Raw genomic sequence first — 15,290 nt, 5'->3', positions numbered from 1 at the left:
AGATTCTTTGGATGCACTACGAAAATGATGGAATCGCAGCTTTTGTACACGTGTAATCATAGTTTGGACGATATTATGAAGTTCATCATTTTTGGCAAAGTAAATTGCATATTTCAGATGATTCGAAAGAACAATGGGATAATTGTTCGTTTTTTTGCAGCCAGTCAAGTGTGTATTTAACTTGAATATAGTTGTTCGTTCCAATGAGCTCACGTTTGACCCATCCTTCGACGATTTTAAGCTGGTTCTCTGCAGCATTTTGGACCGCTTATGCGATACTATCCGACAATTTGACAAATTAGAGACCCAGCTTTACTTGGATTGGTCTGGTCCACGGGATTTCTTAAAAGTATTATTAATGACTTACTATTCCAGTTCCACTCGTTAATTCCTTATTTTTCATTCAACATTTATCATATATCTTTGAAACTTAGCCAAAAATATGGGAACCCATCGTGGAGAAACTCAAAGAGGACATCGTTGATTTGATCGAGCGAGAGAAGTTGATTCCCATAAAGCTATTGAATCAATTACAGATGTAATTATCAAAGACGGAAAAATCGTTTGCATCGTGCAATTTACGTTATAATTTTTCGCAGATACGAACGTTTTTATAACGAGGAAGAGTACGGTAAGATGGAAATATTCATAAAGGACGAGAACAAGACACTGGAGGAATACGAGAACGTGATCAAGTATTATCATGATTTTATGATGAATATACCAATAAAAATCAAAAGGACAGCGTTTTGTGGGTTGTTCGAGGTGTCTCGAAAGAGTTTCATCGAAACGATCGTTGAGAACGTTGGTCGTATAAAAGATCTTCTTACAGACAAGCTGGTGAGCAACTATCAGAACGCAGCTAAGAAGTGAGTCTCCTGTTTATACTTCCGGTATATTCGAAGAAAGTATAATTACGGAATTGTAATTAAAATAACGGTTTAGAGTTGCCGAGGAATACGAGAGCATAGCCGAGCGTGCCTTGAGCATACCCGTCGACACAGCTAGTCTGATGGAGCTTAAAAGGTTCGTTCAAATCGCAATAGAAGTTTCCATGAAGAATCTAGAGAACCAGCTTTGCGACATAATGGAGCACATCCTTATGTTGTCTGATTATCGTCTGCTAACCGACACTGAGATAAACGTGAACAACGAGGCTTTCCAGTGGTACCACAATATACCCCAAGTTTTGGATGAAAATGAAACGATCATCGCGAACAAGACGATAGAATTTCAGGATGCCTTGAGAGGTGTATAAACATCAGGGAGAGATTGATTAATGCAACGATGTAATTCCTTCTTTTATCTTTCGATAGTTAGGTATCAGAGATTCTACGAGGAATTGGAGTCTTATGCGAAGCAAGTGGAAGAGATGCAATATTGGAGCGACATTGTTGAGGTATTCAAGTACCAGAAGAGAGCACAGGTACTGGAGAACAGATTGATCACTGCCATGGAGAAGATCGACAAGTTTAACGAAGAGGAAGCTGCGTTCGGCTGGGAAGTCACGCAGTATCCTCGTCGCAAGGAAATAGCCGATCAATTGAAACCCTTTAAACAGCTGTTCGACTCGATCTGCGATTTCTTGAACAAGCACGATCAATGGATGAACTCGATGATCGGCTCTTTCGATCCTGAACAGATAGACAACGACGTGGGATACGCGTACAGGTGGTACATTATTGTTTTCTTACTTAATCCCTTGATTAATGATCAATGAAACTTGAACAGAACGATCTACAAACTGGAGAAATATTTCCAAGAGCCGGATCTGAAGAATCTGGCAGCCTCAGTGCGGGAGAAGATCGAGAAGTTCAGAGAACATATGCCTATCATTTATACTCTGGGTAATCCTGGATTAAAGGCTCGTCATTGGGAACAAATATCGACGATCATCGACATTCCAATAAAAGTCGACGAGGATTTAACGTTGGCAAAGATCCTGGAGATGGGCCTGGCCGTGTTTGCCGACAGGTTCGAGAGTATTTCGGACAACGCCTCTAAAGAGAGCACCTTGGAAAGGGGTATGGACAAGATGGAGAAGGACTGGGCCGATTTGTCTTTCACCGTGAACCCTTTCAAGGACACTGGGACCTACGTAATTGCGGGTGTCGATGATATACAATTACTTCTGGACGATCATATCGTTAAAACCGTCACCATCAAGAATTCGCCGAATATAAAACCGTTCGAGGCGAGGATACTGTAAGCAAGTTCGTTGTAATTAACGGAGGCTTATAAGTTGTTCCCTTTTTCTTACCATGGCACAGATCTTGATTTAGTTTCTCGTAGAATACCGAGTTATCCTTATAAGCTGCCGTTCCATGTAACGAGAATGCTAGCGAGAATTAGGTGAAATTAATCGTTTCCTGGGACGAACAGGATGTGGGAGAACAAGCTGCACCTGCTGCAAGATATTCTCGATCAATGGCTACGCGTACAAGGTATTTGGATGTATTTGGAGCCGATCTTCTCGTCGCCTGATATCCAACAACAAATGCCAGAGGAAGGTAGAAAGTTCTCGGCCGTGGACAAAACTTGGCGCGACATCATGAAGACTGTCCACGCTGATCCTCGTGTTCTCTCCGTCGTCGAGATCGATAAGATGTTAGAACGATTGAAGAAGAGTTTTGGTTTGCTCGAGGATATACAGAGGGGGTTGAACGATTATCTCGAGAAGAAACGTCTATTCTTCACGAGATTCTTCTTTTTGTCGAACGACGAGCTATTAGAAATCCTTTCGGAGACCAAGGATCCTACTCGGTAATTAATAACGAATCGTTAATCAATTGGTAGAAACTATAAGGTAATGCTGAAATTTCAGCGTTCAACCTCACTTGAAGAAATGTTTCGAGGGAATAGACAGGCTGAAGTTCAACGAGGAGCTCGAAGTGTTGGCGATGAGGTCAACGGAGGATGAAGAGGTTGATCTCGTGGACACGATATCCACTGCCGCTGCCAGAGGACAAGTGGAGAAATGGTTGATCGAACTGGAAACAATAATGCGTAAAAGCGTGCGATACGTGGTGGAACAGGCGATACTTGCGTATCCCACTAAACCAAGGAGGATCTGGGTGTTGGAATGGCCCGGTCAGACGATCCTCTGCGTTGGTAAAACCTACTGGACACTACGTATAGAAGAATCAATGTTATCCGGTGTGATAGGTTTGGAGAGATATCTGGACCAGTGTCAGACCGAACTGAACGATATTATATTGTTGATCAGAGGCAAACTGCCGAAACAAAGTCGCATTACCTTAGGTGATTAGAGGATGACGCCACGATCCTCGATATAAAAATGGCTTTTTAAAAAACCACGTTAATTTATAATTACAGAGGCTTTGGTTACACTGGACGTTCATGGGAAAGACGTGCTCGCGAGTCTTTACAAAGACGAAGTAATTAAAAACACGGACTTCAGATGGTTGTGCCATTTGCGTTATTACTGGCTGGTCAGACACGAGTATCTTATATCAGAAGCAAGAATCATACTAATGTTACATTTCTTGTAATTAAGATTTCTATTTCAGGAGGAGAACATGTGGGCGTACATGATAAATTCAAGCCAACGATACGGTTACGAATACCTAGGCAATTCCTCAAGATTGGTGATCACCCCTCTGACCGATCGGTGCTACCGAACACTGTTCGGCGCGTTGAGCCTCCATCTCGGTGGAGCACCGGAAGGCCCGGCCGGAACTGGTAAAACGGAAACGACCAAGGATCTCGCGAAGGCGGTGGCCAAACAATGCGTCGTATTCAATTGTTCCGAGGGTTTGGATTATCTGGCATTGGGAAAATTCTTCAAAGGACTCGCTTCGTGCGGCGCGTGGTCCTGTTTCGACGAGTTCAACCGGATCGATCTGGAAGTGTTGTCCGTGGTAGCACAACAGATATTGACTATTCAACGCGCCATAAACAGCGGCGCCGAGAAGATGGTATTCGAAGGAACGGAGATCTTCTTGAACCCGTCGTGCGCGATTTTCATCACCATGAATCCCGGTTACGCCGGTAGATCCGAGTTACCGGACAATCTGAAAGCGTTGTTCCGTCCCGTGGCCATGATGGTACCCGATTACGCGTTGATCGCTGAGAATACCCTTTATTCGTACGGTTTCTACAACGGCAGGCCTCTGGCCGTGAAGATCGTCACCGCTTACAGGCTATGCTCGGAACAGTTGAGCAGTCAGCATCATTACGATTACGGTATGAGAGCTGTCAAGTCTGTGCTGATCGCAGCTGGTAATCTGAAGCTGAGATATCCCGAGGAATCCGAGGATATACTGATGCTGAGGAGTATACTCGACGTGAATTTGCCCAAGTTCCTCGTGCATGATCTGCCGCTGTTCGAGGGTATCGCCTCGGATCTGTTCCCCGGCGTCGTTCTTCCGACACCTGATTACACTCACCTGAACGCGTGCACGAAGGAAGCGTGCGACGCGGCTAATATCCAATGCACCGATTTCTTCCTGCAGAAGATCCAACAGATATACGAGATGATGATCGTCAGACACGGTTTCATGATCGTTGGTCTGCCGTTCGGGGGCAAGACGTCCGCGTACAGGATGCTGGCCAGTTGTCTAGGTTTACTAGAGGAACGAGGACTGATGGAGGAACACAGGGTGGAGATAACGGTTATCAATCCGAAAGCGATCACCATGGGCCAATTATACGGTCAGTTCGATCCGGCCTCGCACGAATGGAGCGACGGCGTGCTGGCTGTCAGCTACAGAGCTTTCGCAACGTCCACCAACTCGAATAGGAAGTGGTTGGTGTTCGACGGACCGGTCGACGCCCTTTGGATCGAGAACATGAACACAGTGTTGGACGACAATAAAAAGCTTTGTCTGACCTCCGGGGAAATAATACAGCTGTCACCCACTACGAATCTGATCTTCGAACCGATGGACTTAGAGGTGAGTATGGATTTAATAGGTCATACTTGATGGCTCGTTATTCTTGAACGGTTAATTGGAATTCAGGTCGCATCACCGGCGACCGTGTCGAGGTGCGGTATGATTTACATGGAGCCTGTCAGCCTTGGTTGGACACCGCTTTTAACTTCCTGGTTGAACACTTTACCATCTACCTTCACCGAGCACATTAAAATTCATTTACATGAAATGTATGCTAGGTTCTGTCCACCTCTTCTGCGTCTACTTGGTCGATTCGAAGTGAAGGTTCGATAGAAACGTCTTTCATAAATATATCAATCTAAACTGTCTAAACAATTTCCTCTGTTATTTCTAGGAGTTGATTAAAATGCCAGAGGCGAACGTGATTAGGTCGCTGATGTATCTGTTCGATTGTTTCCTCGACGATTTCCACGACGAGAAGTATCTTCATACCTTATCGGATCTAGACATGAGGGCGCAGATAGAGGTAAAACGTGTTATCCTCGATTTGTTCCTTCAACGAAATACGAATTCTCAAATTATATCCTGGCCTTCAGGGTTGCTTCTTCTTCTCTTGCATTTGGTCGATGGGTGGCACGTTAACGGCCGATTCTCGCCATTGGTTCAGCGATCTTTTCAGAGCGTTGACCGAGAGAGAATTTCCTGAGGATGCCAGGGAACGTTTCGACGTATCAGACGAGGTCACGGACCCGTCGAAACCGTACGTGGTGAATTTGCCGTTGACGGGTCTGGTGTTCGATTACAAGTACGTGAAAGAGGGCAGAGGAAGATGGAGACCGTGGTTGGACGATTTGCAAGACCTCCCAGCGATACCCAAAGACGTACCAGTCAATCAAATCATTGTCCAGACGATTGAGACCGTTCGATACGTGCACTTGTTCAAATTGTTAATCTGTCATCAAAAGCCTGTCTTATTGGTTGGTCCAACTGGTACCGGCAAGTCCGTCTACATAATGGACTTCCTGTTGAAGAAGAACGATCCAGAAACCTTCAAGCCGTTGTTCGTGATATTCTCGGCTCAAACGAGCGCTAATCAAACTCAGGAAATCATCATGAACAAATTGGATAGAAGGAAAAAGGGACTTTACGGAGCTCCTCCAGGAAAATACTGGGTGGTCTTCGTGGACGATCTTTCCATGCCTCAGAAGGAAGAATACGGTGCCCAACCACCCATAGAATTGCTAAGACAATGGCTGGATCACTGGACGTGGTACGATTTAAAAGAAGTAACTCCGATACAGCTGGTGGACGTTCAATTGGTTTGCGCCATGGGTCCTCCATCCGGGGGACTGGATGTTACACCAAGATTCAAAAGACACTTCGTCACCCTGGGCATTTCTGAGTTCTCCGATAACGTTCTTATCACCATCTTCACCGCCCTGGTGTCCTGGCACTTGGACAGCAAAGAGTTTCCCGATTTTTTCCGTCCGATCGTTGAATGCATTGTTCAAGGTACTCTAGACATTTATAAGGAGACCAGGAAGCATCTTCTACCGACTCCAGCCAAGTGCCATTACCTGTTCAACCTGCGAGACTTCTCGAGGGTGATTCAAGGAGTGCTGTTGTCCACGCCTGAAACTGTCACCGAACCTGTAGGTATTTAGTAGACCTCGAAGAAGATCGCGAGGGAAACTCAGGGAAATCTTAGAAGGAATCTAACAAGGCTTGCTTGTTTTTAAGATCGGTATGAAACGATTATGGGTACACGAAGTGCTACGCGTTTATGGGGATCGATTGATCGACGACATGGACATCAAATGGCTCGTCGAGCAGATACGAAAAACTTTGTCGGAACACATGGAGGATGATTTGAATTACATGTTCCAAAATTTACTCGGCGATGCGGCTATCTCTGTACGCTCTTCATTTAATGATATAATCAATCTTTGAAATTTTCCGATTATTTTATTTTTATTTAGGTGACAGAAATGGAGCTTCGAAATCTGATCTACTGCGATTTCGAGGACCCATTGGCTGATCGAAAATTGTACTTAGAAGTGGCAGATTTGGATCGCCTGGCGATCGTGGTTGAGGAGTACCTCGCAGAGTACAATTCCATTTCAAGGACACCGATGAATCTCGTACTTTTCCGGTTTGTACTCGCACAGGTGTATCGTAAGAGAGATTTCAATGTTTCTTCGCGTTTCCTCAGATTTGCGGTGGAACATCTGTCGAAGATCTGTCGAGTGATGATGCAGCCCCGAAGTCACGCGTTGTTGATAGGCGTCGGTGGTTCCGGAAGGCAATCACTGACCAGACTAGCAGCCCATATCGCTGACTACGAGCTGTTCCAGGTAGAAATGTCACAGCAGTACGGCCGGCACGAATGGCACGAGGACTTGAAGAGTATCTTAAAAAAGAGCGCCGCTAGTGAGCTGCACACCGTCTTCCTCTTCATGGACACTCAAATCAAAGAAGAATCGTTCTTAGAAGACATCAGCAACTTGTTAAATTCCGGAGAGGTACCGAACCTATTCGCCCCCGACGAGATGTCCGACATTTGCGAGAAGATGCGCGTGATCGATCGTCAAAGGGACAGATCCATGCAGACGGACGGAAGTCCTGTGGCCCTCTTCAACTTCTTCGTGCAGACGGTCCGCGAGCATCTGCACGTGGTCGTCACTATGTCGCCGATAGGTGATAATTTTCGCGTCAGGATTCGAAAGTTTCCAGCTTTGGTCAATTGTTGCACGATAGATTGGCTTCAACCTTGGCCAGAGGACGCACTACTAGCTGTGGCAACTAAGTTTCTAGGTGAAATTGATCTGACGAAGAAAGAGGAAACCGCGTGCATCGAGATGTGTCAATACTTTCACACCTCCACCCAGCAGTTGTCGCACGAGTTCCTTAGGAAGACCAAGAGGCACAACTACGTCACGCCCACCTCGTACCTGGAGCTCATCAACACTTTCAAGGATCTGCTGAGGAAAAAGAGGAAGGCGACGATCGACGGGAAGAAGAGGTACGAGGCGGGTCTGGAAAGGTTGGACAGTACTCACAAGCAAGTGGAGAAGATGCAGGAGATTTTAGTTGCTTTGCAACCGAAGCTGCTTATCGCTGCCAAGGACGTCGAGGCCATGTTCCTCAACGTTCAAAAGGAGAGCGACGAGGTCGCAGCCATGGAGCAAGTCGTCAAGATGGACGAGGAGGCTGCTATGGTAAGATGTTGCGTCTGAATATCACGGTCACTTGATTTTATTCACCAGCCTGTTGGCTATACAGCTCTTGAGATTTCTTCGTGCTTTCTGAATTCTTCAAGAACACTTGGTTCCTTCCACTTTATGCCTTGTTACTTTTAATTAATTATGAACACTGTACAAAGGGTAGTTTAAAAATTCGTAAAAATTTCATTTGAACCGCTTCCCGATTACTTCAGGTGGTGGCACACGAAGCGGATGGCATTCGTGCGGAATGCGACGCCGACTTGCAAGATGTGATGCCGATACTGAACGCGGCTAACGACGCCTTAAACACTTTAACCCCGCAGGATATTCAAATAGTGAGATCCATGAAACGACCGCCAGCCGGTGTTCGATTAGTTATGGAAGCAGTCTGCATACTGAAGGTTCGTTTTACCAGTCCAAGGACTATTAGCAAAACCTAGATCTAAACTGAACGATTCCATCAGGACGTGAAACCAGAGAAGGTTTCCACCCCAGAAGGCACGGTGGACGATTACTGGAAAGCTTCACTTCGTCTACTAAGCGACATGAAGTTCCTCGAGTCCTTATTGTTATTCGACAAGGATAACATCTCGGAGAAGATCATGACGAAGATCCGAACTACGATCCTAACGAACCCGAATTTCGACCCGGAGAGGGTCAGACAAGTTTCTACAGCCTGCGAAGGTCTCTGCAGATGGGTGTTCGCGTTATCAGAGTACGACCAGGTGGCCAAGATAGTAGCACCGAAGAAGCAAGCTTTGGCTAAGGCAGAAGCCGACTATTCGGTAGCGATGGCCCAGTTGAATCTGAAGAGAAGGCAGCTACAGGAAGTCAGAGACAGGCTGGCGAAACTGGAGGAACTTTTGCAGCAACGAAGAATCGAGTACCAGGCGATGAACGACGAGGTGAAAGACTGCGAAGAGAAGTTAAGAAGAGCGAAGGAATTGATCGGAGGCCTAGGTGGAGAATACACCAGATGGTCTGACACTGCTAGAGAGCTTGGTGAACGCTATCACATCCTGACGGGGGACATCCTCATAGGTTCTGGTATCGTTGCATACCTAGGCGTGTTCACGTCACAGTACAGACAGCAACAGATCGGAGATTGGGTGAAGATCTGCACCGACCTGAACGTGTTTTGCACCCAGGACTATCAGCTGACCCAGGTCTTAGGCGATCCTGTGCTCATACGTTCTTGGAACATCTTCGGCTTGCCCACTGACCTCTTCTCCATAGACAACGGGATCATCGTGACGAATTCCAGAAGATGGCCGTTGATGATCGATCCCCAAGGTCAGGCTAACAAATGGGTCAAAAACATGGAGAAAGATAATAGCGTGAACGTGATCAGACTGATCCAGAGTGATTATATGAGGATCCTGGAGAACGCTGTGCAGTTTGGACAGCCAGTTTTGTTGGAGAACGTTGGCGAAGAACTTGACGCTGCCTTGGAGTCCTTATTAATGAAGCAAACGTTCAGGGCTGGAGGTGCTGTGTGCATTAAGATCGGCGATTCCATCATCGAGTACTCTGATCACTTTCGGTAAACATTATAATATTTATTCTTCGATAAATCCTTTTAACATCCGAATGATCGTGTTCTAATCAGATTCTACATCACGACCAAACTACGTAATCCACACTATCTACCGGAAGTGGCAGTGAAAGTAACGCTGTTAAACTTCATGATCACACCGATCGGATTGGAGGATCAGCTGTTGGGTATCGTGGTAGCGAAGGAGAGGCCGGATTTAGAGTCAGAGAAGAATCAGCTGATCGTCCAAGGAGCCGCCAACAAGAAGTACGCCTATTCTATTTCTTCCTCTTCGCGTTTCTTCTCAACCTTCATCGGTCCATTGTCGTTCCTTTAGAATGTTGAAGGAGATCGAGGATCAGATACTGGAAGTCCTGTCGACGTCCCAGGAGAACATTCTCGAGGACGAGACTGCGATCAGCGTGTTAAGCTCCTCGAAGACGTTGTCGAACGAGATTCTGGCTAAGCAAATGGTCGCCGAGGTCACCGAAAAATCCATCGACGCTGCTAGATTAGAGTACACCCCTATTGCTGTTTATAGCACCGTTCTGTTCTTCACCATCGGTATTACTCTTTACAACTTATTTTTTTAACGAATAAGTTATTAGAAATAATTAATATTTCTTTATGCAGCTATATTGGCGAACATCGATCCGATGTATCAGTACTCTTTGGTCTGGTTCATGAATCTCTTCAAACAGACGATCGATAATACGGAACATGTCGAGGATATAGGGCAGCGATTGGAGGACCTCACGAAACACTTCACGTACTCCCTTTACGTGAACATATGTCGCTCGTTGTTCGAGAAGGACAAGCTTTTATTCTCGGTGTTGCTTTCGGTGAACCTGCTGAACAAGCAGGGAGCGATCTCGATGCCTCAATGGATGTTTCTGTTGACCGGTGGTGTGGGCCTTGAGAATCCCTTCGCGAATCCCACTCAATGGCTACCGTCGAAATCCTGGGACGAATTGTGCCGTTTGAGCAGCGTTTCTGGTTTCGAGGTACGATTGAAGTTGGAAGAAAAATAGTTGTTTAGCAGGGGCTACAGAGCTCGGGAAAAATTTTTCTTAAAAATCCTTCTCGCGGCTGAACCGAGGCTGCTTCATGCTCGTTCTCTTGTTCAGGGATTCAAAGACACGTTCACGAAAAACATAAGCGCCTGGAAGGTGGTCTTTGATCACATGGAACCGCATACACTGCCGTTCCCCGTGCCTTACGAAAACCTCATCCCTTTCGAGAGGATGCTTGTGCTGCGATGTATTCGTCCTGACAAAGTCGTGCCTGCCGCTCAGCAATTTGTACAAGGTGAATAGAAACAGCCGAGATGTTTCTACGAGAGGACAAAAAGCTTAGGAAAGGAAAGCAGATGGTATTTTCTTTATCAAGGAAACAATGGTTTCTAATTTCTTTTTGTTTTACAGAGCAACTAGGGAAACAGTATATCGAGTCACCACCCTTCGACCTTGTCTCATCATTCTCGGATTCGTATTCCTGCATTCCTCTGATATTCGTGCTGACGCCTGGCGCCGATCCCATGGCGGTTCTACTGAAATTCGCCGACGATATGGGTTTCGGCACCAACCGACTGTTCTCTTTGTCTTTGGGTCAAGGACAAGGAGTTATCGCCGCTCAGCTTATCGACGATGGCGTGAAAAATGGCACCTGGGTGGTTCTCCAGAATTGTCATCTTGCCAAGAGTTTTATGCCGCTGTTGGAGAAGGTGACCAGACGATTTACTCGTTAAACTTTTAACACGGTCAACGTTTGGTTCGAACGAAATTCGAGAAGTAATCGCGAGCTTTCTCTCTTAGATTTGTGAGAGTTTCACCCCGGGGACCGTTCATCCCGACTTTCGATTATGGTTGACGAGTTATCCGGTGGAACACTTTCCGGTCAGTGTTCTTCAGAACGGCGTTAAAATGACGAACGAACCGCCGAAGGGATTACGAGCGAACATAGTCAGGTCGTTCCTGCAGGTAAATCGACGGGAAAAGGTAAGATAGAATCGTACGGTGAGATTGAAAATCGTAATCCTGTTACCGAAAGGATCCAATATGCGACGACGAGTTCTTTGATACGTCGAATCAGAAGGGTACCTTTAAGAAACTCCTCTTCGCCCTGTGTTTCTTCCACGCGATCGTCCAGGAACGAAGGAAATTCGGTCCGATCGGATGGAACAATCAGTACGAATTCAACGAGACCGATTTGCGTATCAGCGCTTTGCAATTGAGGATCTTTCTCGACCAATACGACGACGTGCAATACACTGCTTTGAAATACCTGACCGGTATTCCATATTAATTTTCCATCCATACGATTACATAAATTTTATTTCATTTAATCGTTCTCTGCCGTTCAGGTGAATGCAATTACGGTGGTCGTGTGACGGACGAATGGGACAGGAGAACTTTGAACACGATCCTAACGAAATTCTATTGCCCCGATGTGATCGAGAAACAGAAATACCAGTTTGACCCGAGCGGAATATATTTCGTGCCTGTGGTAACCACGCATACCGAGTTCCTCGAGTACATTAAATCTTTTCCGATGGCCACCGCGCCCAGCGTCTTCGGGATGAACGAAAACGCTGACATCATCAAGGATCAGCAAGAAACTACTCTAATGTTATCGTCGATATTAGCTACTCAGGTAAGAAAACTTCAACGACGTATTGAACGGATGAAGAGAATTGATTTTAGAAATATATGACATAAAAATGTAATTGTATTGGTATCCAACAGAATATCGAGGAATTTAAGGTGAGTTCTATCGATACAATAGAAATTTCAGGAATTCCTTATTTGTAATATGGCTGATTTTTCTATAGAACTATTTTTCTATAGAAAGTACCCTATTCGTAATGACCACCAGCTGACAGAAAAACTAGTTTGCTCGAAAAGAAATATCGTTCTTTCTAGCGAAGCAAACTCTCGTTGCTGGTATCATGCTCGTTATCATTATCTTCGTTCATTAATTTCGAGACAATTTAGGTGCACGCGTACGCGTCGTGTTTCACAAACATAATGGGATTGCTTAAATGTATTCGGTGCGACGACTAACGAGGCTCTGTGCCGTCCCACCCCCGTCTCATTCTTGCCCTCTCTGTGTCCTCCAATTAGGACACCGGAGAAACGGAAACAGACAGAGGAAAATCAGCCGACGAGATCGTGTACGAGGTGACGTCTGATATTCTGTCAAGGTTACCGAACGATTTCGATCTTGTCGTCGCCCTGGAGAAATACCCGACGTTGTATAATCAAAGCATGAACACGGTACTGGTCCAAGAAATGGGAAGATTCAACAAGCTTCTGCGAACGATCAGAAATAGCCTGGTGAACGTTCAGAAAGCGATCAAAGGTAAAACTAACGTTTCAGCCTGTTCATCGATTTTTCATGCCTAGACGAACTTAATCTAAGGTCTGGTGATGATGAACATGGACCTCGAAGAGGTGTACGTATCGATAATCACTGGAAAGATACCGAAGATGTGGATGAGGAACTCTTATCCATCTTTGAAGCCTTTGGGTAGCTACGTACAGGATTTCTTGAAGAGACTGAACTTTCTTCAGGTTCTACACCTTCTTTTCGTTTTATCCCGTCTAATTTTAGACTACGACGTTAATATTTTTCAATTCGATACGATTATAGTCGTGGTACGACGTAGGACCACCTACCACCTTCTGGATATCCGGTTTCTATTTCACCCAAGCCTTCCTCACCGGTGCACGTCAGAATTACGCGAGAAAGTACTCGATACCCATTGATCTGCTTATCTACGATTTCGTTCCCATGAAAGAGACTGTACTCGTGGAAGCACCAGCCGACGGTGTTTATATTTACGGTTTGTTCCTCGACGGAGCTCGTTTCAACAGGATGACGATGAAACTCGACGAGTCCTTACCGAAGATTCTCTACGATACGGTACCCTATGTAAGTATTTTCCCTATTTTACGATTTACCTAGCTTCCTATGTACTTTCTTCCGCAAACGTTCTCGAAAACGTACCGCAAACGGAGGATTTTATTTGAAAGGAAAACGTTTCAAGAGAAATTTGTAGTTCTCATTGTTGCGCAAACAAGATCATTCGATTCGTGTTCTGCTACGAAGAGAAAGAAAATCTGTGTACCGAGGCAACGGGATCCTTCGCACAATTTCTTCGTTTTGTCTGTGGTCTCGGAGCGGCAAATGTACACGATCAAATTCGTTCAAACGATCGACTACTTTCGTTTTCTTTCGCCAGATTTGGCTGATACCGACGAAGAAGGACGAATTGGAGGAAAAGGAAACGTACACCTGTCCCGTGTACAAGACCACAGAGAGAAGAGGTGTTCTGTCGACGACCGGCCACTCGACGAACTTCGTAATCGCCATATGGCTCCCGACGGACCATCCACCGGAACACTGGGTCCTCCGAGGCGTAGCTATGCTCTGCCAATTGTCCGATTAAACCGAATCTTCTCTAGAAATAAAATAAGAATTCTTAAAGTTTCTCGTAATTTCCTCAACCATTGATACTGGTTTTGATTCTTGAAATAGCGATTTCAGGGGTGGCAAGTAAAAATACAATCTTCCAGAAAAGTTCAGGAAAATGCCACCTTGCTTTTCTTGTTATCTGAAAACGAATCTGTTGAACAGAGCGGAAACGTCACGCCTAAGGATGCTCTTACAACAGGTGGCGAAACATCCAGGTCAAGCCAGGCTTGATTCTCTGTCAAGGTTCGATCGAGCGTCTAACGTCTTTGTAAAAAATCTTCAAACGATCCCAGCAAGCGAGAGGAAAAAGAAGAAGCCCGCGGTAGGGAGAAGCGAAATACAAGCAGCCACCGATTTTCGATATCGCCGACGACGCCGTATATCCGCCGCGAAATCGAGATTCCTTTTGCAAACGTTTACCGTAAATATTGCCAGCTATATCGAGAACTGGTAAGCCAGGTGCAGAAGAGATTTCGAAGGCAACGTACGTCCATGGCAGATAGGATGGTCGGCGAAGCTGAGGAGAGACGAGGTGGAGAGGGATGAAAAAACAGTAGGATGAGTAAACGGGTACGAGAGGTAAGTATACGGGGTGTCTCGTGCAACTGAGATAAATTATATCTTCGAAAGGTCATAAAACAAAATTAGTATCAAGAAATTGAATTTTAATTTTTCTTATTGAAATTAATTATGCCATCTCAAATTTGAAGGCTTATGTGTATTTTAATTGCGGGGGTGTAGAGTGATTCTAAACCATATTAATTTTTCATTTCAACGTGGAAATGGTTATTCGGGTATATAATTGTGTAATTGTCTAAAAAAATATATGTAACGATGCTTTGGTTAAAATTAGTTCTTGAAATTTTTCAACGAAAGAGTTTCAGATATTGGAAAATTGCAAATTTCACCGAGGGTTGAAAGAAGGGTTAAAGATGAATCTCTCGTCACAGTTGCATGGAACACCCTGTATTGAAAGGGAACGGGTAGGTAGGAGGTGGGTTTTGAGGGGGTGGATGGCTGGTACCCACCAGCCATGAAGCCACCCAGCTTCAGGGGTTGGTGGCGGCACCCTGTCTACCCGGACCGAGATCGCCGGAGGCTCGTTGCCTAGCGACCTCGTATTGATCTCTCCCCGTATCTCGGCTTTTCCCCTTTCCCACGTGATTCTCTCCACCTCTTCATCTCACCCTGCTGTTTCTC

At 45.4% G+C, this 15,290-nt stretch overlaps 1 protein-coding gene across 1 annotated transcript; it reads left to right on the top strand.

The window, feature by feature from the left end:
- The first annotated feature begins 1,357 nt into the window (after positions 1–1,357).
- Positions 1,358–14,064, top strand: LOC114875939 (dynein axonemal heavy chain 7). Its single transcript, XM_046287690.1, has 25 exons — positions 1,358–1,671; positions 1,732–2,205; positions 2,383–2,763; positions 2,825–3,261; positions 3,337–3,452; positions 3,531–4,916; positions 4,983–5,174; positions 5,251–5,382; positions 5,453–6,508; positions 6,597–6,761; positions 6,836–8,074; positions 8,293–8,481; positions 8,545–9,623; positions 9,690–9,881; positions 9,952–10,178; positions 10,248–10,618; positions 10,742–10,922; positions 11,039–11,337; positions 11,429–11,593; positions 11,664–11,904; positions 11,977–12,296; positions 12,740–12,974; positions 13,035–13,186; positions 13,266–13,547; positions 13,858–14,064. The coding sequence occupies exons 1-25, from the start codon at positions 1,373–1,375 to the stop codon at positions 14,062–14,064; spliced, it is 10,017 nt and encodes a 3,338-aa protein (XP_046143646.1). The 5' UTR covers positions 1,358–1,372.
- Positions 14,065–15,290: the final 1,226 nt, after the last annotated feature.

The sequence above is a fragment of the Osmia bicornis genome, chromosome 11 (assembly GCF_907164935.1).
Source record: "Osmia bicornis bicornis chromosome 11, iOsmBic2.1, whole genome shotgun sequence".
Classification (NCBI taxonomy): domain Eukaryota; kingdom Metazoa; phylum Arthropoda; class Insecta; order Hymenoptera; family Megachilidae; genus Osmia; species Osmia bicornis.
Note: the sequence above shows the minus strand (reverse complement) of the source record. Positions and strands in the feature narration are given on the sequence as shown.